Genomic DNA, 23,895 nt, shown 5'->3' on the forward strand with positions numbered 1-23,895 from the left:
GATTCTGCATAAAGAATATGAGTGATTATTCTGAAATTCCTGCCTGAAATGAAAGGTTTTGTATAGATTAAGGCAGTAGATATATAAATAACTTTTTTAGTTGAAGAAAGCATAGTTTATTAGCCAGTCGTGTTGGGAATGCTTCCAGTTCCATGGTGGTCCTGCTAATTTTAGGGTCTTGAGAAACAGGGGAAGCTCTACTATCAATCTGTACACTAACCAGTTTGCATATCAACTCATAGCTTTGTAAAAATAGATATTTGTTTTTTAGCCCAGCTTTGAAACTTATTCCCTTGTAAGTCATCAGAACAAGCATGCCATTAGTTTTTTTTTCATACCATCTCATCATCTGCTGTGATCCTTTTCTTCTACCCTTTCCCCAATTATTAATACACTTAGTCCCAGATCATTAAGTAGCCACCTAAGAGCTCTGCTTTTCACCAGAATCTGCTTTCTCTCCCTCTTTCTTCATCTATAAATGAGGTGAAAGTATATAATTTTTAACGTGCTTTATGGTTCTAACATTCTGTGATTTGTCAGTTATTTTCCTCATCAATTCAGACCTTGTTATACCTAAAATAGCTCATCTTTGGTTATAACTGGACAGCAGAACTCAGTTATGTAAAGGAAAAAAGGTATATAAGTACCCTGTGCAGAGCCAGATCTATCAAGAAATGTAGAGCCTGGGCAAAATGTAGATATATATACCCACATGTAGATATATGTAGTTTTTTAAGGGTTTTTTTGGAAGGGGATTGATTGGGAGACAAGAAAAGGAAGAAACTTATAATTTCAAAACTTTTAGGAAGTCAGTACATTATTTTCTTTTCCAGGAGAAGTTAAAACTATTACAAGATTGATTTATTACTGCAAGAGAATTAATAGGGGAAACCTAAGTGTTTGATCAAACCCATATTAACATTTGGCAGGCATGAAATTCCCTAGACATCCAAACTTCTTTTTCCAGAAAAAGGAAAATAATATTTAATGATCTTCAGTAGAGAGACAGGTGCTAGGTGAAGTAAGAATTATATGGATCAGTTCAGTTCAGTCACTCAGTTGTGTCCGACTCTGCGACCCATGGACTGCAGCACTCCCGGCCTCCCTGTCCATCACCAACTCCTGGAGATTACTCAGACTCATGTCCATTGAGTCGGTGATGCCATCCAACCATCTTATCTTCCTGTCATCCCCTTCTCCTCCCGCCTTCAATCTTTCCCAGCATCAGGGTCTTTTCAAATGAGTTAGTTCTTCACATCAGGTGGCCAAAGTATTGGAGTTTTCAGCTTCGGTCTTCCAATGAATCAGTCCTTGCAGTGAATATTGAGGGTTGATTTCCTTTAGATGGACTGGTTGGATCTCCTTGCAGTCCAAGGGACTCCCAAGAGTCTTCTCCAACACCACAGTTCAAAAGCATCTATTCTTCTTTATAGTCCAACTCTCATATCCATACATGACTACTGGAAAAACCATAGCTTTGACTAGATGAACCTTTGTTCTCTGCTTTTTAATAGGCTGTCTAGGTTGGTCATAACTTTTCTTCCAAGGAGCAAGCATCTTTTAATTTCATGGCTGCAGTCACCATCTGCAGTGATTTTGGAGCCCCCAAAAATAAAGTCTGTCCCCATTGTTTCCCCATCTATGTGCCATGAAGTGATGGGACTAGATGCCATGATCTTAGTTTTCTGAATGTTGAGTTTTAAGCCAACTTTTTCACTCTCCTCTTTCACTTTCATCGAGAGGTTTTTTAGTTCTTCTTCACTTTCTGCCATAAGGGTGGTGTCATCTGCATATCTGAGGTTATTGATATTTCTCCCAGCAATCTTGATTCCAGCTTGTGCTTCTTCCAGCCCAGCATTTCTCATGATGTACTCTGCATATAAGTTAAATAAGCAGGGTGACAATATACAGCCTTGACGTACTCCTTTCCCAATTTGGAACCAGTCTGTTGTTCCATGTCCAGTTCTAACTGTTGCTTCCTGACCTGCATACAAGTTTCTCAAGAGGCAGGTCAGGTGGTCTGGTATTCCCATCTCTTTCAGAATTTTCCACAGAATCTATTTGTTTACTTCCACTGTATAATCATAAGGGATTTTATTTAGGTCATACCGGAGTGGTCTTAGTGGTTTTCCCTATTTTCTTCAATTTCAGTCTGAATTTTGCAATAAGGAGTTCATGATCTGAGCCACTGTCAACTCCCCGTCTTGTTTTTACTAACTGTAGAGAGCTTCTCCATCTTTGGCTGCAAAGAATGTAATCAATCTGATTTCAATATTGACCACCTGGTGATGTCCATGTGTAGAGTCCTCTCTTGTATTGTTGCAAGAGAGTGTTTGCTATGACCTGTGCGTACTCTTGGCAAAACTCCCAAGGCCAAATTTACCTGTTACTTCAGGTATCTCTTGCCTTCCTACTCTTGCATTTCAGGCCCCTGTAATAAAAAGGACATCTTTTTGGAGTGATAGTTCTAGAAGACTGTAGGTCTTCATAGAACTGTTCAACTTCAGCATTACTGGTCGGGGTATAAACTTGGATTACTGCGATACTGAATGTTTTGCCTTGGAAACAAACAGAGATCATTCTGTTGTTTTTGAGATTGCATCCAAGTACTGCATTTCAGACTCTTGTTGACTGTGATCACTACTCCATTTCTTCTAAGGAATTCTTGCCCACAGTTGTAGATATAATGGTCATCTGAGTTAAATTCTCCCATTCCAGTACATTTTAGTTCACCAGTTCCTAAGACGTCGATGCTCACTCTTGCCATCTCCTGTGTGACCACTTCCAGTTTGCCTTGATTCATGGAGCTGACATTCCCGGTTCCTGTGCATTGTTGCTCTTCAGAGCATCAGACTTTACTTCCATCACCAGTCACACCCACAGCTGGGTGTTGTTTTTGCTTTGGCTCTGTCTCTTCATTTTTTTCTGGAGTTATTTCTCCACTGGTCTCCAGTAGCATATTGGGCACCTACTGACCTGGGGAGTTCATCTTTTCAGTGTCCTATCTTTTTGCCTTTTCATACTGTTCATGGTTGGTGTTACAGTTTCAAAAACCTTGAAGGTGTGAGTGGAGTCATCCTGCATCATATCATCATATCATAAAATAACCAAAGTGAAGTGTTAGACACTCAGTTGTGTCAGATTCTTTGTGACCCTGGCGACTGTAGCCTAGCAGGCTCCTCTGTCCATGGAATTTCCCAGGCAAGAATACTGGAGTGAGTAGCCATTCCCTTCTCCAGGGGATCTTCCTGACCCAGGGATCGAACCCGGGTTTCTTATGTCTCCTGCATAACCAAGGAAAACACTAAAACCAACCATGACAACATTTGCACATTTAACATTTTTTAGACACAGAACGTCATGCTAAGTTTTATTCCTAGAAATAGAGGGATAATCACAAGACAATTCCAGAATGCAGATTTTTCCATTCATTTGGTAGGTTTTGTTTTGATTTTTCCAAGTCCTATTGAGAGATTTGTACTGACAACTTTATAAACACGTGGCATTTTTTCCAGTACCACTTCTCAAACTCTCTGACGCCAAATAGGTGTCCTCCAATTCAGTTCAGTTAGTTCAGTTCAGTTAGGTCGTACTCCACAGGGAAAGGACTCAGTCCCACAGACTGCTCTTGTTTCACATGCCAGTTCCAAGTACTAGGCCTTCAAGTAATTTGTGCTTCTGTCCAACTTGGAGAGGGTCTGGGTTTAGGAATATATGACTACTCAGAAAAATAAGTTGTTACTATGTTGCTCTTTAATTTACTAGTTTACCTTTTCTATTCCTCATTCTCTCTGATTGCTTACTACTTCCAGTAGTTACAGGGTTGTAGAGAGGACAAGGTAATAAGTGTTTTCTTTTGAGTGTTTGATAGTAAAATATAATTCTGTCCTTCCTACTTTCCTCCTTGCACGTTTTTAAAAAGCTTCCTCTGTATGCCAGAGGGTACAAGCAAGACCTCATGGAGTATTCCTTCAAGATGCCCTCTTTTCTAGGAAATAGCACCTAAATTTGCCATGTGTTGATGAGTCTTAAACCTTGAAGTGTGAGAAGGACTAATTGTGGTCGTCTTCTATATTATAAAAACATTTAATTAGAGTTCTACTTCATTTAGCATAATTGTAGAACCTTTTAGATAGTTTTTAGTAAGTAACGGTTTTAATAGCTGTAGAACAAGTGGGTGTCTAATTACTGCTGCCAGTTTCTTCCATTTCTTACTTCTGTAGGATAAGCAGCATTTTGTTTTTCCTTTTAATAATTTTGATGAGGTAAAATAGTTGAACTCTTTACTTCATTAAGGAATGAAGAGTGTTCTTTATTTTAAAAAATAAGCACTTTATTATAAAAATTTCTTGAACTTATAATCATTCTCAAAATCTTTAATAGTGATTTTATGTATGCCGAACATCTTTAGATTGATTTTTTTAATGATAAAACTTGTCATAAAGCAGTAATATGCAAATAATATTACTTTTTATAACTGAAAATACTTCATGTCTTTTCTGTCCATAATGTGATTCATTTATTGTTAGATTTTGAGTTTTATGTTCCTTGCATGAAAAATAGAAAACAAATATTTGAAATTCTTCACTGCATGCCTGCTCAAATATAACTTGCCCACACATCTTCTTTTTAAAATAACTTTTAAATCTCAGAACTTTGGGGGTGAAAGATGGCGTTTTGACTCAGAAAGATAGAAGAGAATGCTTGCACTATTTAAAACCAGACTTCATGAAATGATGCTATTTTTGGATGAATTAACTATTATTTTCTCCTACAAAGAGCTGCTGGATTGTGGCTCTATTACTTTTAATATTTTAATCTGTATAAACTGCTTTTTGTTTTTATAAAATAATTTTTCAAAATTTCCTAGGGAGGAAAGAAAAACAGTTGATTTGTCAATTTGTATTTTGATTTACATTGAATACTTTCTATTATTCCTTCCAAACAGACACTCCTTGAATATGCAGAGAAGTGGAAAACTTCAGAAGACCCTTTACCTTTATTGGAGGTATACACAGTGGCTATCCAAAGTTACGTGAAAGCCCGACCTTATCTTACCTCTGAATGTGAAAATGTAGCTTTGGTTCTGGAACGCTTGGCATTGTAAGTAAACTTTTGAGTAAATAAAAAACTTAGATTAAGCTTTTTGTTTTAACTCTGCATCTCAGGTCTTATGATAGTTTAATTTTAAAGAGTTATGGAGAGTCTACTGATAATATTAGAATTATTTTTCTTATTTTACTTTAAATTTTAATAATTATTTGTATCCTTACGACTTTTTGTTTTTTCAGAAGCTGTGTTGAACTTTTGCTGTGTCTGCCTGTTGAATTATCTGATAAGCAGTGGGAGCAATTTCAGACACTGGTGCAGGTGAGAATATTTACCTACTAGATTTAACATAGGTATATTTTATGGCGATTTTCTTTATTCTGAATAAATTATTTATAGTTAAAATGTAAAAGATTTAAGTGATGACAAACATTAATTGCTGTTCTTATTAACAGTGATGACTTGCACCTAGTCAAGATGTTTATTAAATGAATATATACACTTAAGTAGATTGATTGAATATTGCACAGTTCTTCAAGATCAAATAATTAGAACTTTGCCACGGCAGTAAGAGAACACAAAAGAAAATGCCCTCATTTGTGTTTAGAAACAGTTTAAAAAAAAACAAACAAACAGTTTAATTGCTGAAAATTGTGGTGTGCTTTATAAGAATTTAACATACCTCATTTAATCCTTATGAAAACTTTGTGGGGGTAGGTTATATTTTTTCCCATTTTAAAGGTGAGGAAACTGAGGCTCAGTTCTACAGTATTTATTGGCCCATACTTTCACAGCTAATATCAGAGTAGTAATTTGAACCGAGATTCTTTATTCCATAGCCCAGGCTTTCTCCTGTATCTGAAAACACATGCTTTATCTCTTTTACTTAGTGCTGTGATTCTACTTATAAAAGTACTACATAGTTTAGCTCTTAGTTGTTTTGGAGTATTTCAAGAATATTAAATTTTGTTTAAGCACTAGATTGTGCTGGATATATTATAGCTTCAAGTAAATTTTGATTAATTGGTTAGTTTAAAAGAATGTTCCTGCCAGCTAATCTCAGAAAGTATAGTTGTCTCTCTATTCCTCTATCCAGAGTTCTTAAAATACCTTTTGGCCTTATGTTTTTGCATAGAAGAAATATTAAAAGTAGATTAGTCTCAGATTTTAGAAGCATGTGAAATAAACTATAGTTAGGCAGAAAAGTCAACTTTTCTATTTTAACATTAAACATTAAAATCTATTTTAATTGCAAATTTAATTTGCAAAATTCTTAAAGATAGGATTCATGTCTTTATACCATAGGATTTCACATAGTATTTTACACATAGTAGATACTTAATAACTGTTGAAAGTGTCTTGTCCTGTTTGTCACATTGCAACTAACTTTTTGATCATGCAGTTTCTACTTCAGCATAGCAATAACTTGTGTCTCAGGTTTTTTTTCCCTGCAAGTGGTTATTTTTAGGTAAATGATTGTTTCAGAACTATTTTCATAGTTTGGTACTCACATACACTCTACCACAGAGTTAATTAAGTAGATAGTTTATATTGCAAATATAATACTGAATTCCTCATACTAATTTTGTTTGTCAGCATAAGGTAAACTTTGAAACTTTCCTTTTGAAATAGCACTACTTGATACTTTTTCATGTGTGTTAATGAGAAGGAAATAACTAAATCCCAGTATGGTAGCTCTCGGCATTTGCTCAAAAAAAAAAAAAAAATCTTAAGGCCCTTGAACTTGTTTCAGTGAGATTTTTATGGTTTTGAGGAATAGATTTTTAATACAAACATAGCATGAGCTTTAAGAGTTTCCATGACACTTTGCTTTCATTTCAGAGCTTCTTCAGGCTTATTTTATACCGGCTTAACTACATTTATTTTATTTTGCCTGTGTTTTAACTAAACATTTCTCTACCGAACTAGAGGATAGGCCCCATAAACGCAGGGACTAGTTGCTCTCTTCCCTGGTACTTGGCCCACAGAAATTCTCAGTAAACAATTTCTGAATTGATTTAAAATTGTTGGTCTTTTGTGGCCTGAAAAATATGCCAGTTGCATGAACACTTGGAAACAAGTAAGCAAGGTTCAGTGTCAGCTTTAATAGGATATTGCTAAGACTATGCAGTCTTACAAATGTATGAAAAGTCATACATTTAGTTGTTTTCACAAGTCCCTTTTATTGAAATACGTGTATATAAGTTGTCATTTAGGCCTTGATGTAAATTTGTCATCTGTTAATGGTAGAAGTTTTTTGGAAAATTTTTTTACTAACAGAGGATATAAAATGTATAAGGTCTTTCATGCTATGGATATTCTGATAGCTTCCTCGAGAAATAACTTTACTGTTGATTTAGATCTTGGGGGAAAAATAATATGAACTTATTTCTAGAAATTTATTTTATTTATTTAAAATTTATAATTAGTATAATTCTTATTCTTGAAATTCATCTTTAAAAATCAGAAGAATGCAGCACTTTGTAATGTGACATGAAAATTTTAAGATTAAAGTCTTATTTTTCAAAAGTTTAGTATTATATTTAAAGGCTGATAAGCTTGGTTTTGAAAATCTGTTGTAATTCTTTGGATGTTTATTTAATATTTATAGGTAGCTCATGAAAAGCTGATGGAGAATGGCAGCTGTGAATTGCATTTTTTAGCTACTCTAGCTCAAGAGACTGGGGTGTGGAAAAACCCGGTACTGTGCACTATTCTTTCCCAGGAACCATTGGATAAGGATAAAGGTAAATTTTCTAGAGAGAAGAGAGAAAGAAAAAAGCATCATTAGACTAGAGGAAATAAGTACTTAAAATTGTTTTGATATAATCCCAGAATATTCCAAGAAGGACCGTTTTATTTAAATTTTATATGAGGTGCTTGAGGCCCTTCACCTTTTTTTTTAAATTGGGGGAAGATGTATTTATAGGGTTATGTAATCTTAGGGTAACAGAGAAACTCAGTTTTTTTCTCAACATTATTTTATCAGAGGAATTCCCTCTGTAACATCCTGACAGGTGGCAATCTAGCTTATATTTGATAACTTATTTGACAGATGGAGAAGCAAAAGTAGGGTAGTTAAATGATTTTTCTCAAAATAGATAAGATTAACGCTAGTAACTCTAAAGTCTTCTGCCTCTAAGATTAGTACTCTTTCTCAAACAGTTTTTTCTCAGACTTACTTTATCCTGCTTTGTTGTTGTTATTATATGAGCTTAGGCAATAAAGATCCCAGTTAAACTGAAACTGATAGGTGTCCTACTAGAAGTAGATGGCTAAATCACTAATACGTGTAACACTTAATGTTCAGAGTTCAAAAACTGTATGTGCTGTGAAGAAGAGCACATATTCTTACCTGTGATATTTTCTCCAGATTGTTTAGGAAAGTGCTCAGATTTCACCCTGTTTTCCCAAGGTATTTAACTAGAGAAATAAAAAAGTTTCTTCCATTGTTTATGGTCGCTTTCCTTGTTGGTTGATGGCAAAGCTTAGGCATTTTGCTCCGTGATAGCAGTTTCTGAGGCTCTGAGAAAGGAGTAAACTCACCGTCGTCAGCTCTTCTGGTACTTTGACATTTACCAAAAGACTTCTCAGCTCATCTCCAAACTCCTCACGGAGCTGACTCTTCCTGCCTGACTCCTCTCTCAACATTTCCACACCTTTCTGGATAGTTTTAGCAGTGTTGTCTGGTTCTTGGCGTTCACTGAAAGTTCATTTGTGTTACTGCCCTTGGTGTGTTTCCACAGATTAGTTACATTATTCTTAGAGAAATAGATCCTCATTATTTAGAATAATAAGAACAACATTTAAAGGTTGAGAGTCTTAGGGGCTTTTTGCCTTTGGTGTATTATTTTTTTATCCCCAGTGTATTACCACTATGTTTTTATTTCTATAATTAAATTCTACTTTTTACTCTTCTCAGGTTTAGAAATAGTGGATATAATATATTAATAATGATACCAAATTACATTGTATAGTTATTGCTGTTTGTACTGTGCTTTTATATGCCTGGTTTCTTTTAATCTTCACAATGATCCTGTGGAAAAGTAGGATCTTTTTTTGTCCCTGTTTTACAGGTGGGAAAATACAGGCTCAGAAAGATGAGTTGTCTTTTCTGTATCACACTGCCAGTGATGTGAAGTGGAGCTGGGAATTGGAGGGCGGTCCCCAGCTCTGTCCTTTTTATACTATGCCGTGTTGCACCCAGCCTAATAAAATAAAATCACACCTCACTTAAATAAAGATTTAACTCCTTTTTTCTGTTGTCAGTTTCTGAAGAGCATCTTTGCCAAACTCACACATTATGCTAATACAGAAAAATAGAACCTTTACCTTTGCAGAGATTTAAAATTTACCTTAATGTGTGCTCAGTGTCCGTCCTTGTTGCAATGCGCCTGACATGGTTTCTGTAACAGATGTCTGCCCATCCCTGTGCTCCGTTACTTCATGATCCTCACCTGGCATAGCTACTGGAATCACTTGGGTCATAAAGCAGAAGGAGTTTCTACAGTAGCAGATAGACTGTAGGTGGCCAGATCTCAGTGTGACTTGTGACGTAACCAGAGGTGTCACGTGACTGAGAGACTGCAGCTGTAGTCTTCATTTGGCCCTGTTATTTAGACCTGCTTCTTTGGTGGCAGTTACTCTGTGGGTAATCACATAGACTCGAAGTGTGTGTTGACGTAGTTAAAATGTTACGCGTGTCCGCTGATTTATTTACATTTTCAGGTTGGGCAGTTGTACAGCCTGTGGGACTTGGGCTTTTTATAAGGTCTGTCCAGACCCTTGGTTTAACCGCTGCTGGCCTGTGAGGTTTGATGAGAGTAGAGCTCTGCCAGTAGTAGGTACACTGTAACAGGCTGTGTGTGTTAGTTTGTTTATAGCAAAGCGTCGGAAGTTTTGATGTAATATTTGAACAATGGATAATCAACTTAATTCTGATTTATAACTAATTTTTATTGACTAATTTTAGAACTGCTAAAGCCAGGTGGCTCAGTGGTAAAGAATCTACCTGCAGTGCAGGAGATCTGGGTTTGATCTCTGGTTCAGGAAGATCCCCTAGAGAAGGGAACGGCAACCCACTCCAGTATTCTTGCCTGGAGAATCCCCATGGACAGAGCAGCCTGGCAGTCTGTAGTTCATGGGGTCGCAAAGCGTTGGTCGTGATGGCACACATGCAAAGGCCAGCTGAACCAAGAAATGTTCTTTGATTTAGGGATTGAGGGTGTATGGGACTCAATTAAAAATGTTGGTTTCACTTTAAGGTTGTAGTACCCTAGAATAACGTAACTCTAATAATTAAACCAGTGTAATTCAAGTAGATGGCCTTTGACTATTACAGGAACTTCAGGCTTACATGTTACAGCGCCTTTCATCTCAGAATTGGAAAGGCACTGAATGATCATTTATCTTTTACTCAGTTTTAACTCCCTTCTAAAACATCACTCACTGGTAAATGAATGGGCCTTTGCTTGAACACTTAGAGAGAATGGTAACTATGTAATTCACTCCGTTAATAGCTGCTCTTATATTAGATAATCTTTATTGTGTAAATTGTGAAGATCTATGTACTTAGAGTTGCTCTCTTTTGGATCTAGTGCTACCCCTAAAGCCATGCATACCTAACAAAGTACAGATCCCTCTAAAGGGACTAAAAGCTGCCCCGGTGTGGCGTGACTCTTAAGTATACAGTCCTGATTTCTGACTTCGGTGCATCTTGTTTGTCGTTCATGTGTAATTCTCAAAACTTAACGTGAACCCCAAGTACGACCTGGCCGGCTCTGAAGTCACGGGCACTCCATCCTCTTCATCTTAGTGTGACTTATGATGACATTACCTTTTTGGGGTGGCCTTATCATTCTCGAAACTCAGTGAGGTTACTAAAATCACAAAAAATTTCTAAAAAAATACATAGTACTCAAATTATTTGCATTTTTATACATAGTATTTTGGCATACAAAGTATTCCTTTTTTTCTTTTTTTCTTAAATTTCAAAGTGTTAAATGCATTCTGCTTCTGCAGCTTGTCCATATTATGTTAAATCTTGGTTTTGTTAATTCCAGGGTTTTGTCTTTCCAAGTTTAAGAAGATATTATTAGCATACACCGTGTTGGCATCCAGGTTCTTGATAATGACCATCAAGAAGGTGATACCCAAAAACCTAGCCCCTGGAATACTTGGAGAAATTGTCTTGTTTGCTTTGAGTCTTTCGGCCAGTGCCCTTTGATGATGGTTGTTTCACCACATAGGCCTGTTTCCTTGTGTCTGGTCCATGGCCTTCCTTTTTATCTCTAAGGATGCTGTGATGAAAGACCGCAAGAGCTATTTGGCTAGAATTATGTTAAGTAAGGTTGTTTACTATTGAGGTTAGTCTGACATTAATGTTTTTTAAAATATTTTTGTTTATTTATCTGACAGCGTCTGGTCTTAGTTGCAGTGCACAGAATCTTCATTTCATCGTGCGAGACTTTGAGTGCTGCTCACGGGCTCTAGGGTGGCTCAGGGGCTCAGGGCGTGTGGCTCAGTAGCTGAGGCTCAGGGCCTAGTTGCTCCAGGCGTTTGGGATCTTACTTCCCAAAAGAAGTTTGAGCCCATGTCCTCTGCATTTCAAGGTGGATTCTCACACACTGGGCTACCAGGGAAGTCCCTGACCTAATCATATTTTAAATGAACTATTTTAGAATAGTTTTCCAAATACTCCACACCAGTTTTCCCAACTATGATTGTTGTACATTAGTATGATCTATTTGTCACAATTAATAAAGCAATATCAGAATTAACTAAAGTCTGTACCTTATTCAGATTTCCCTGGTTTTTACCTAATATCCTTCTTCTGTTCTAGGATCCCATCCAGGATATCACATTACATTTAGTCATCATGTGTCATTAGGTTCCTCTTGGCTGTGACATTATTTTCAGACTTTCCTTGTTTTTGGTGATCTTGTCAGTTTTGAAGAGTGTTGTAGAATCTCCCTCAGTTGGGATCTGTCTGATGTTGCTCGCAGGATTAGTACTTGGCTTATGGGTTGGGGAGGAAGATCACTGAGGTCCAGTGCCATTGTCATCACACCAAAGGTACCTATAATCAACATGACTTCTTCACTGTTGGTGTTGGCCTTGGTCAGCTGGCTGAGGCAGTCAGTAGGTTTCCTCACTGTTGGTGTTGGCCTTGGTCAGCTGGCTGAGGTAGTCAGTAGGTTTCCTCACTGTTGGTGTTAGCCTTGGTCAGCTGGCTGAGGTAGTAGGTAGGTTTCCTCACTGTTGGTGTTGACGCTGGTCAGCTGGCTGAGGTAGTAGGTAGGTTTCCTCACTGTTGGTGTTGACGCTGGTCAGCTGGCTGAGGCAGTCGGTAGGTTTCCTCACTGTTGGTGTTGGCCTTGGTCAGCTGGCTGAGGCAGTAGGTAGGTTTCCTCACTGTTGGTGTTGAGGTTGGTCAGCTGGCTGAGGCCGTGTGCCTTTTGGGCTTTTCTCTGTGGAATTATTCTCTCCACCTTTCCATGTTGTGCTCTTCGGGAGGAAGTCACCACATGCAGAGGCCACGCTTACGAGCTGGAGAGTTAAGCTCCACCCCTTTGAGGAGGCAGTATCTACACAGATTATTTGGAGTTCTCCACAGGCAATTTGTCTTTTCTTTTTTAAAGATGACATATATTTTTTGGCTGTGGTGGGTCTTCATCGCAGCATCGGGCTCTCTGTTAGTTACGGTGGGTCTTCATCACTGCATCGGGCTCTCTCTTAGTTACCGTGACTCTTCATCGCTGCATCGGGCTCTCTGTTAGTTACGGTGGATCTTCATCGCTGCATCGGGCTCTCTCTTAGTTACAGTGGGTCTTCATTGCTGCATCGGGCTGTCTCTTCGTTACAGTGAGCGGAGGCTGCTCTTGGTTGTGGTGTGTGGGCTCTCATTTCTGTGGCTTCTCTTGTTGTAGACCACTGGCTCTAGACTTGCCGGCTTCCGTAGTTGCAGTGCCTGGGCTCAGCAGTTGCGGCTCGTGGGTTCTAGAGTACTGGTTCAGTAGTTGTGGCACCTGGACTTAATTGTGGGATCTTCCCAGCCCAGGGATCGAACTGGAATTGCTTGCATTGCCAGGCGGATTCTTAACCACTGTATTACCAAGAAAGCTCGAGATTTGTCTTTTCTTCCTTATCTGTTTAATTAGTATAGACTCACTGATATTTACTTTATGCTTTGGTGATAATCCAACACTATTTCGTTGATCAAATTGTTCAGCTTTAACCACTGGGAACTCTTCAAGTTAACTTCTCTGTCCCTTTGACATATCCCCATGGTTGTGGGTTACGTTTTTGAGTACTTCCTTGTTTTCTGTTTCTACAAGATGCTTCAGGTTTATTCTGCATAATTCTTGCTCCAGTCCTAGAATCAGCTATTTCTCCAAGGAACCTTAGTTCAGCAGAACAGAGTAAACTCTGTTTACTCTGAGCAGACAGAGTAAAAAAATGTATGTAGGTATAATTAATCTGTGTGTGTACACGTATTTATAAATGTGTATGTGGCCAGTTGTATCTGTATTAAACTATATGTGAGAGTTATACAGATGTCTCCAGCTCTAATCTATTGCACCTGGATCATTCTGACCTTCTCTTCTTGATTATCTATAACCTCTCATTTCAGAAGAATATCATATACTTGGAATCTTACAGTATGTAGCGTTTTCAGACTTGCTTTTTTTACTACAGACCCTCCGTATATTCCTCCTTCCTTACTCCTAGTATATGTGTAGTAGTTTCAGAATTGATAACCTGTACCCCTGTGGAATCCGTGGACACAGCTCCTCTGCATATCCGCACTGACTCCTCTTGTCCCGTTAGGTGAGCATACCGTTCTTCCATCTCTTTCAGTGAAGTTCTTTCATCACATTTGTAAGATAGAATCTTTTGCCATATTCTGCAATCTGTCCTGGGCTTCGCAACCTCCTAAATCATATTCAAATTTGCCTACCTTTGGAGTCCTTTGTGCCGTAAAGTTGTTTGGGTTTTGACCAATGCATATTATCATGTATCCTCCATTACAGTGTCATACAGGATAGTTTCATTGCCCTAAAAAAGATTAACTAACTGTGCTTCACCTATTCAACCCTCTCCTGAACAGATGACAATTACTTATCCACATTTATGGACTTTTCAGTCTACCTTCATTCATTTAACAATATGCATGTAACATTTATCTATGTATTAGAGTGACTTAGTAGCTCATTCAAAAAAAAGTTGCTGAATTATATTCCATTGTAAGAATGTACCACAGTTTGTTTATCCATTCACCTATTAAAAGACATCTTGTTTTCTACCAGTTTTTGGCATTTATGAATATAACTGCTATAAATATTTGCATACACATTTTTGTGGATAAATTTTCAGATCAGTTGGGTAAATACCTAGGAGAAAGATAGTATATTTTGCTTTGTGAGAAGCTGCCCAACTATAGCATTCTGCAGGCTGTTCTGAATTCTCACTGGTAGTTGATTTTATCTATTTTGGGAATTTTCAGTTCAGTTGCTCAGTCATGTCCGACTCTCTGCAGCCTCAGGAACCACAGCACGCCAGGCCTCCCTGTCCATCACCAATTCCCAGAATCCACCCAAACCCATGTCCATTGAGTCGGAGATGACATCCAACCATCTCATCCTCTGTTGTCCCCTTCTCCTCCTGCCTTCAATCTTTCCCAGCATCAGGGGCTTTTCCACTGAGTCAGCTCTTCACATCAGGTGGCCAGCCATTCTGATAGGTGTGTCATGATATCCCATTGCTTTGTGTTTCTCTACAGACAGATGATTGTGAACATCTTTTCATGTGAATAGTTACCAGCTGTATATCTTATTTGGAGAAGGATCTGTTTATATATTCTGCTCTTTTAGTTGAGTTTTTTGTTTTTGGTGTTTTTTACTGGCGTATAGTTGGTTTACAATGCTGTGTTAGTTCCCGCTGTACAGGAACGTGAACCGTTCGTACATACATACATATGTGTATTCACACACGTAGCCCCCGTTCACACACACAACCCGCGTTCGCACACGAAGCCTCCGTTCGCGCACGTAGCCCCGTTCACGCACGTAGCCCCCGTTCACACACGTAGTCCCCGTTCACACAGCCCGCGTTCGCGCACGTAGCCTCCGTTCACACACACAGCCTCCGTTCGCGCACCTAGCCCCCGTTCGCACACTAGCCCCGTTCTCACACTAGCCCCGTTCACACACGTAGCCCCCATTCGCGCACCTAGCCCCGTTCGCGCACGTAGCCCCCGTTCGCGCACGTAGCCTCTGTTGATACACGTAGCCCCGTTCACACACGTAGCCCCTGTTCGCGCACGTAGCCTCTGTTGATACACGTAGCCCCGTTCACATACGTAGCCCCTGTTCGCGCACGTAGCCCCCGTTCACGCACGTAGCCTCTGTTCATACACGTAGCCCCCGTTCGCGCACGTAGCCCCTGTTCATATACGTAGCCCCCGTTCGCGCACGTAGCCCCGTTAGCGCACGTAGCCTCTGTTCATACACGTAGCCCCGTTCACACACGTAGCCCCTGTTCACGCACGTAGCCCCTGTTCGCGCACGTAGCCCCGTTCACGCACGTAGCCTCTGTTCATACACAGCCCCCGTTCACGCACGTAGCCCCGTTCACATACGTAGCCCCTGTTCGCACACTAGTCCCGTTCACACACGTAGCCCCCGTTCGCGCACCTAGCCCCGTTCACACACGTAGCCCCCGTTCACGCACGTAGCCCCCGTTCACGCACGTAGCCCCCGTTCGCGCACGTAGCCCCGTTCGCGCACGTAGCCCCCGTTCACACACGTAGCCCCCGTTCGCGCACGTAGCCCCCGTTCGCGCACGTAGCCCCGTTCGCGCACGTAGCCCCCGTTCGCGCACGTAGCCTCCTTTTCGGCCCCTGTTCCCGTGTGGGTCACTGCAGAGTTGAGTGGAGTCCCCTGCGCTGCGCGGCAGGTCTCTGTAACTGGCCTGTGTTATGTATGGTAGAGTGTATGTGTCTACCCCAGTCTCCCGGTTTAATCCCCGCCTTTCCCCCTTGGTAACTGTAAGATTGTCTTCTACATCTGTGACTCTTCCAGTTTGGTAAATAGCTTTATCTGTACTCTGTTTATTTTGGAGTCCACATGTAAGCGATGCCATGATACTTGTCTCTCTGACTTGCTCAGTATGACAATTTCTCGGTCACCCGCGGTTCCTTTTTGTTGCGGTTTGATACAGGTCCTTCAGCAGGTAGCAGCTTGGCGCATATCTCCATTTACTCTGTGACTTGTCATTTTTCTTCACAGTGCCTTGCAGAGGGCAGAAGTTTTAAATTTTAATAAAGTCCAACTTATTTTTTTTTTCTTTCATGGATTGTGCTTTTGTTTTATCTAAAAATAATCACCAAACCCAAGATCATATAGATTTTTCTCCTCTTATCTTCTGGACCCTGGAGAAGGAAATGGCAACCCACTCCAGTATTCTTGCCTGGAAAACCCCATGGACAGAGGAGCCTGGCACGCTACAGTCCATGGGGTTGCAAAGAGTTGGACACGACTGAGCGACTTCACTTTATCTCCTGGAAGTATCATATTAATAGTTTTGCGTTATGTATTTTGGTCTGTGATACATTTTGAGATAATTTTTGTAAAAGTGTAACCTAATTTTTGTTTGGTGAATCTTTCTTGGTTCTTAACAGTCACTTTTATTTCCTGAACACTCACAAGTCATATTTTTAATGTATTAATTTTAAGGCTCTTAGGAATATATTTATTCCTCTAATCTACAGTTTGCAAAATGTACCTAAGTCCCATTTTGAAAATTATATTTTCCCATCTGTTTCCATTTGCTCCATTGTTCTATCCTTTTCAATCTAAAGGTTATTATCAGACCCACCATTCTCTCTGTCCTCATAAACAATGAATAATCAAACCCAAGGAGCAGAGACCCTTCTCAAGAAGCTACCCGCCTGCACCAGTTTGATTACGTCCAGCGTATTCGGACGCTGCTTGTTGAGCTGCTCACTGCGTCTGACACTGTTTCAGCCCCGTGGAGTGTACCCTGCCGGCTGCCTCTGTCCGTGGGTTCCCCTGGCAAGGATTCTAGACTGAGTTGCCTTGCTTTTCTGGAAGGTCGCGTTGCCGGCAGACTCTTTACCACTGAGCCGCCAGGGCAGTCCAGTCGGTGAGCTGGGGGCCATCTTTCCAGTGACAGTTTGCGGAGGTCAGTACCAGGTGCCGACATTGATGGTGTATGCATCCTTGGTCCTGACCCTGCTGTTTTTTCTTTTTTTGTATATGTCATTATTGTAAAAATCTAAACTCTGAAAGAGCGCCCTACTAACAGTTACACTGAATTCCTTCAGCCCTTTCCCTTTTATTTTGGAATAATTTGTAGTTGCATAAATTGTATTTTTACCAGCTTGCCAATTCTTTCTTGAATCCTAAGGCCTGTGGTTCATTTTTTGTTTTTTGAACTCCTTGGTGCTCAAAGGAAATTTCTAAAGCTTAAGATTTTCCACAGTACTTATAAATCCTTCAGAGCTTTGTGAGAAAATAAGTCTTTATTTCAGTAATAAACTTGGCATTTTAAAATAAACAGGAAAAACTTGCTGCTTGGTTTACCAGATATTAGCATACCTACGATGTGATAATATTTTAAAGGAAGAGATGGGAGGAGAGAACAGATGAAATGAGGCCAGATCTGATTACATGCAGCTGAATTTGTTTTCCGATAGAAATCTCTAGTTCTTTGACTTGTTGAAACTTTTCCTGTATTTTTTATGGGCCTGTGTATATCTTCACCTATATATTCTACGTATAGAATACCAAAATGGGTGATTCTGAAACCTACATTTAAATATGTTGACAGTTTTTTTGAGTGTTAAAACATTTTCTTATATAAAATCACTAAAAAGAACATCTTGTAGATTATACATGAAATAAGCTTAAGAAATACAGTTCTCCTAACCATTTCTATTTGGGTTTTTTTTGTTGTTGTTAAGTTAAAATTATTTTGCCTTCTCTCCCTTTTGCTCTTACTGACCTTGACTTGTTATAAAAAATAAATAGAACATTTTGGATTTTATTTTAAAAAATCACTGCTAAATTAGATTGCTCTCTGTGTACATTTTACTTGGATCAGTGACTCTGGATAGAATTGAGCTGATGGAATTTAACTGCAGTAAAATTGTAGAAGTGTTCACTTTCCCATTTCAGACTGAGGTTTTATTTTGCATTTTGTTAACCTTAATTATATTCTACTGTTATATAACTAGATACATGGTGACCACCAAGATTTTATTTTTACTATTAATGATTTTAAGACAAAAACTTCCTGGCTTTTCTAAACATCCTAGAAAAATTCATTGTTTCTGTTCTGAGTCTGATTTCATTATCATGTTACATGGATAAAGACATGAGAATTCAATTAAATGTAATAGTAATAATTAAATCTTATTCCACAAGAAAATTTTAGGGTTACTTACTTACCTTTGTTGTTGTTGGTCAGTTGCTAAGTTGTGTCTGACTCTTTGCAGCCCCATGGACTGTAGCACGCCGGGCTCCTCTGTCTTCCACTATCTCCCAGAGACTCACTAGGTTCATCTGTAACATGGAATTTTTAAAATTTATTTAAATTCTGTTTTATATCAATCATGTCAAAAATCAGTTACGATCATGAAGTTTCAGGCTTAATGACAAAGTAGGCAGTTTAAGCAATTCTGAAATCTTGAGTGAAAATGCTGTTTCTTGAAATTTAGCTTGTTCTTCCAGGAAAGGGTGAGAGGTTGGGTGAAGGAAATGTTAAGCTTTTCTTAAATTTCTGAATTTGAATTTTTTGGACTAATAATGCTGAATTGATTTTTTTACTGCATTTTTTTCTTGGGGTAAAAACAAAATAAAGTGTATCATTTAGTCATTTTTAAGTGTATTTTTAAGTGTACAGTTTAGGAAGAGTTCAGTAGTGTTTTGTATGTTCATATTGTTTTGAAACAGATCTGCAGAACTTTTTTAATCTTGCAAAAAAATTTTATCACTTGCAAAAGGATTTTAAACAGTAGCTCCCTCCTTTTCCCATACACCGCTCCCAGTCCCTGGCTAGTCACCATTCTGCGTTTTGTTTCTATGACTTTGACTGCTTTAAACACCTGGTATAAGCGGAGTCGTACTGCATATTTACGTTTTTGTGACTGGCTTATTTCACTTAGCATAATGTCCTCCACATACAACCTGCTAGTATGTGACAGAATTTCCTTCTGTTTTAAAGGTGAATAATACTACATTATATGTACGTGCCACACTTACCTGTCCACTCGCCTGTGATGGACGTTTGGATCACTTCTGCCTCTTGGCCCTCGTGAGCAGGGTTGCTGTGAGCGTGGGAGTGCAGATGCCTCTCTGAGACCCTCGTCTGACCTCTTCTGTGACCTCCAGAAGGGGATAGCTACATTTTTTGAGGCACTTCTAGACTGTTTTCCTTAGAGGTTGTATCATTTTATAGTGCTGTCAATAGGACACAGAGGTTACAGTTCCTCTCACCTTCACCCAACATTTATTTTCTCTTTTTGTTTTGTTGTTGTGCTTTTGAAAATAGCCATTCTGAGACAGGTGTGAAATGATATCTCACTGTAGTTTCGATTTGTGTATCATTTTTGGAGAAGTGTCTCTTCATGTCCTTTGCCGATTTTCAATTGGAGTATTTGGCTTTTGCTGTTGTTGCATTATAGGAGTTCTTTACATGTTCTGAACATTAACCTCTTATCACATATAATTTGCAAATATTCTCTCCCATTGTGTAAGTTGCCTTTTTACTCTGTTGATTCTGTCCTTTGATGTAGGAAGTTAACTTCAATGTAGTCTTATTTTTTTGTTGTTCTTGGCTAACCCTTGGTATCATACCTAATCAATCATTGCCAAGTCCAGTTCTTGAAGCTTTTCCCCATTGTTTTCTTCTATAAATTTTATAGTTTTGGGTATTATATTTAGGTCTTTAGTTCATTTCATATTTTTTTTATATGGTATAAGAGTTTAATTTTATTCTTTTGCATGTGAATATCCAGTTTACCCAGCACCATTTGTTGAAGAGACTATCGTTTCCTATTTTGAGTGGTCTTGCCACCTGGTTGAAGATTATTTGATCATTTAGTGAGGGTTTCTTTCTGAGCTTTTTCTTTTTTTTTTTTTATTTATTTATTTTTTTTGTCATACATTGATATGAATCAGCCATAGATGAGCTTTTTCTTTTTTTTTTTTTTTTTGAGCTTTTTCTATTCTGTTGCATTGCCTGTATTGCTGTCTGTTACGCCACTTTTGATTGTTTTGTAGTCCATTTGAAGTGAGGAAGTGTGAGACCTCCAACTTCATTCTTTTTCAGAATTGTTTTGGCTGTTTGGGGTTCCTTGAGACTGTATATGAGTTTTAGGGTCAGTTTTTCTATCTCTTCAAAATAGCCATTCAGTTTTGTTGGGATTACATTGAATCCATAGTTTGCTTTGGGTTGTTGGCCGTCTTAACCACAGTAAGTCTTCAAATCCATGAACATGGGGTTCCTTGCGTTTTCCTGTGTCGTCTTTAATTTCTTCAGTAATGTTTAATTTCGTGCAGAGCTTCCCTGCTGACTCAGGCAGGAAAGAATCTGCCTGCCGTGTGGAAGGCCTGGGTTCAGTCCCTGGGTCGGTAAGATCTCTGGAGAAGGTAATGGCTACCCACTCCAGTATTCTCACCTGGAGAATCCCATGGACATAAGAATCTGGTGAGCTGTAGTCCATGGGGTCGCAAAGAGTCGAACATGTCTGAGCGACATGAATTCAAATTATCTGTTTGCTTCCCAGGCGGCACTAGTGGTAAAGAACCCACCTGCCAATACAGGGGACGAGAGAAGCTTGGGTTCAGCCCCTGGTTTGGGAAGATTCCCTGGAGGAGGGCATGGCAACCTGTTCAGTATTCTTGCCTGGAGACGCCATGGACAGAGAAGCCTGGCAGGCTACCCTTCACAGAGTTGCAAAGAGTTAAGAGTTGGAGATGCCTGAAGCGACTTAGCGCACACCCAGTGGTTATCGGTCTCGCTGTACAAGTGTTTCACTCTCTTGGTCAGGCCTGCTAAGCACTTTGTTCTTTTTGTTGCTATTATAAATGGAATTGTTTTCTGAATTACCTTTTCAGTTTGTTCATCATTAGTGTATAGAAATGCGTCTTGTTTTTGTGTTCTGGTTTTGATATCCTGCAACTTCGCTAAATTTATTTAGTGTGTGTGTAATCTTTAGGATTTTCTATTATCTGCATTCAGATGATATTATTTCTTCCTTTTTATTTTGGATGCCTTTTTACTTCTTGCTCAAATGCTGAATCGATCTTAAGAGAAAATAATTTTTTTTTAATGGAATAGGTGATGCAGATTCATGAAGGTCATGATGGGAATTTTGGAATTTACCATTTGAACGCAAAGGAAAACCACTTGGAAATTTTAGCTGGGAAAAGAGAATTGAGTATGTTCTTCAGAGCAGGGGGGAAAAGCATCCTGAGTCCTAGCGGAGATGTGTTAGAAAGACTAGCAGAATGCAACAGGGTCATCTGAGAGATTTAACAATTTTGGCTGGGAGAAGGGGGTGAATGGTAGGTGTATAGGTGGAGAAAAATGAATGGGGTTAAGTATTTAGGAGTTGGAAATAACAGGATTGTATGGTGAACTGTAGGTTAGGATAAGAAGGAGGAACAAGGGAGAAGAGGAAAATTTTCACACCACCTTTTAGTTCTCTTTAGTTTTATAACACATATTGTGGCATAGATATTTTTGTATGCAGTGTTTGAGATGATTGGGAACCAGCTAGCTGGAGATGCTGCAAGGGGAATTATGTGCAAATCTGAGTGTGGAGATAGACACTCGGTAAATAGATTTGACTCCACTTTGGGGGGAGTCCAGAACTAAGTCCTACAATTTTGGTGTATGGTACATGATCAGTTAATATTTATATAAAGATTTATCACAAATATTCAGCTTACATATTGTAATAGTTTAAAAATTAATTCTATCTTTCATGTTTTTCTTTTTACTATTATGTAAGTAGCATTTTATGGAAAGAAGGCCGTTATTACTTTAATTGAACTGACAGTATCACTCATTTACATTGCCATTGTAGGTCATCCAGATCTCTTGATACGCTTGAATGTAGTAAATAAAAACTGCTTTTTCCTCCCAAGTACATAAATTACACAGAAAATAGATAAAAAGGCTACCCAAGTAAAATTCAATGTATTTTATAGTTTTGTGGGATAGAGGGTGGGGAAAGCAGGGTAGGGAGTGAAATTTGATGTGACTAGCTACTCAAGGATAAAGATAAAGCTTTTTTTCAAGAGTCTGATAATCTTTGATGTGCTGTTATAACTTTGTAAGGAAAACATGTCCTGGATTGGAGAGAAATAGAGAAACATATAGAGGAATGGGGGAAAGGAAAGCAGGTAAAAGGAAGATGGAGAAGGAGGAGGAGGAATGTGGGGAGTGAGTTTCCCTCCCATAGGGGGAGGTTCTGAATAGAGTGTTAAATGAAATCTACTTTTGATCCATTTGAACCATGAGCTTCAGAATACATAATTACTTTCCTCTGAAAACGAATGCTACTTCACAGCTCTGTTACTTAAAGTGCTGTTCTAACGAGCAGTAGGCACACTAGCTAAAGAGGAATTTTATTTTTCTCATTGCACCACTGTGTTAAGGTGGAAGTTTGCAGGACTGGTCTGCTTCTGGTTCCAGTTCTGTGATAACTGGGTTTATGACCCTAGGAAGTCGTTTGCCTTCCGTGAGCCTCAGTTTACTCATCTGCCCAACAATGGAGCTGGACAAAACGATCTGTGAAGCTCCTTCCGCTCTAATGTTCTATATTTCTTTGAAATCTGTTTTGCGCTAAGTGTGGCAATGGTTTCCCATTGTTTAAAAACACACACACAAATATGTCTTTGCAATGTATAGTAACATATTCTATTCTACTTGAATTAGTACAGAAATTATTTTGTGTAATTTGTCATTCTAACTACATGCTGCTCTTTGAGATTTTAGGGACTGTTTGAAATTCTATTATCATTAGTTTCATTTAAAAGTTGCCACCTTTAAATAATTTCTTTGCTATGATCTTCAGAGTTCACTGAGTATGAGTTTTTGTGGGAGTATGTGAAATAATTCCCAGGCTTTTTACCACTAGTGTTTTTTGGAACCTCAGGCTGTTTCTTAAAGTCCATAACTTATAGCCAGAATATCTTTTTTTAAAAACTCTTATTTCCTTAGTGTTTTCATTGAAAATCTTTACAGATTTTGCTTTGGCTATTGAGCTAAGCTATGAAAGGATATTTGCAGTGTAATTGTCCTAACAGAATCGTGTGATATTGAAAAGAAAAGTAATGCCCTATGTATGTCAGACATACCATCAGAGGTACCATAGGGTTATACAAATAGTGTTATTTCTTTGTGTTTAGTCTTTATATATATATTTTTTTGGTGTAGTTTAATGTGTAAAGAATAGAGAGTAGCAGGAATAAGGTCTAGACTTCAAGAAAAGAATGAAATTTGGGATACTGTATTAAATTGCTTATGTGCTCATGGTTTTAATACTGAGGAGCTTTGATCATACTATTTTATAGAAGAATATTTTCATAGTGGAGTATAGTTAGAGCCAAAGTTACTAAATGGTAGCAAAGGATATTTACAAAGAGGAAGAACATCTTTTATTTTCCATGTTCTAACCCACAAATTACTTCCTAGACATGTTTTCCAGTCCTTTCACAAGTTGAGAAATCTTGTTTTATTTATAGGGCATATAAAATTTTATCACTTGAAAGTCTTCCAAAGGTTGTTGGCTAGCCATCACCAAGTAAACTT

At 38.6% G+C, this 23,895-nt stretch overlaps 1 protein-coding gene across 1 annotated transcript in view; it reads left to right on the top strand.

Annotated features, from left to right (window-relative positions):
• ZNF292 (zinc finger protein 292) overlaps positions 1-23,895 on the top strand; it is a 93,016-nt gene that overhangs the window by 45,471 nt on the left and 23,650 nt on the right. The window contains exons 3-5 of the mRNA XM_043438920.1: positions 4,949-5,103; positions 5,292-5,370; positions 7,661-7,796. Coding sequence (XP_043294855.1) covers positions 4,949-5,103; positions 5,292-5,370; positions 7,661-7,796 — 370 coding nt within the window. The remainder of the gene's footprint in view (positions 1-4,948; positions 5,104-5,291; positions 5,371-7,660; positions 7,797-23,895) is intronic.

This window comes from Cervus canadensis, chromosome 20 (genome assembly GCF_019320065.1).
Source record: "Cervus canadensis isolate Bull #8, Minnesota chromosome 20, ASM1932006v1, whole genome shotgun sequence".
NCBI classification, from domain to species: Eukaryota; Metazoa; Chordata; class Mammalia; order Artiodactyla; family Cervidae; genus Cervus; species Cervus canadensis.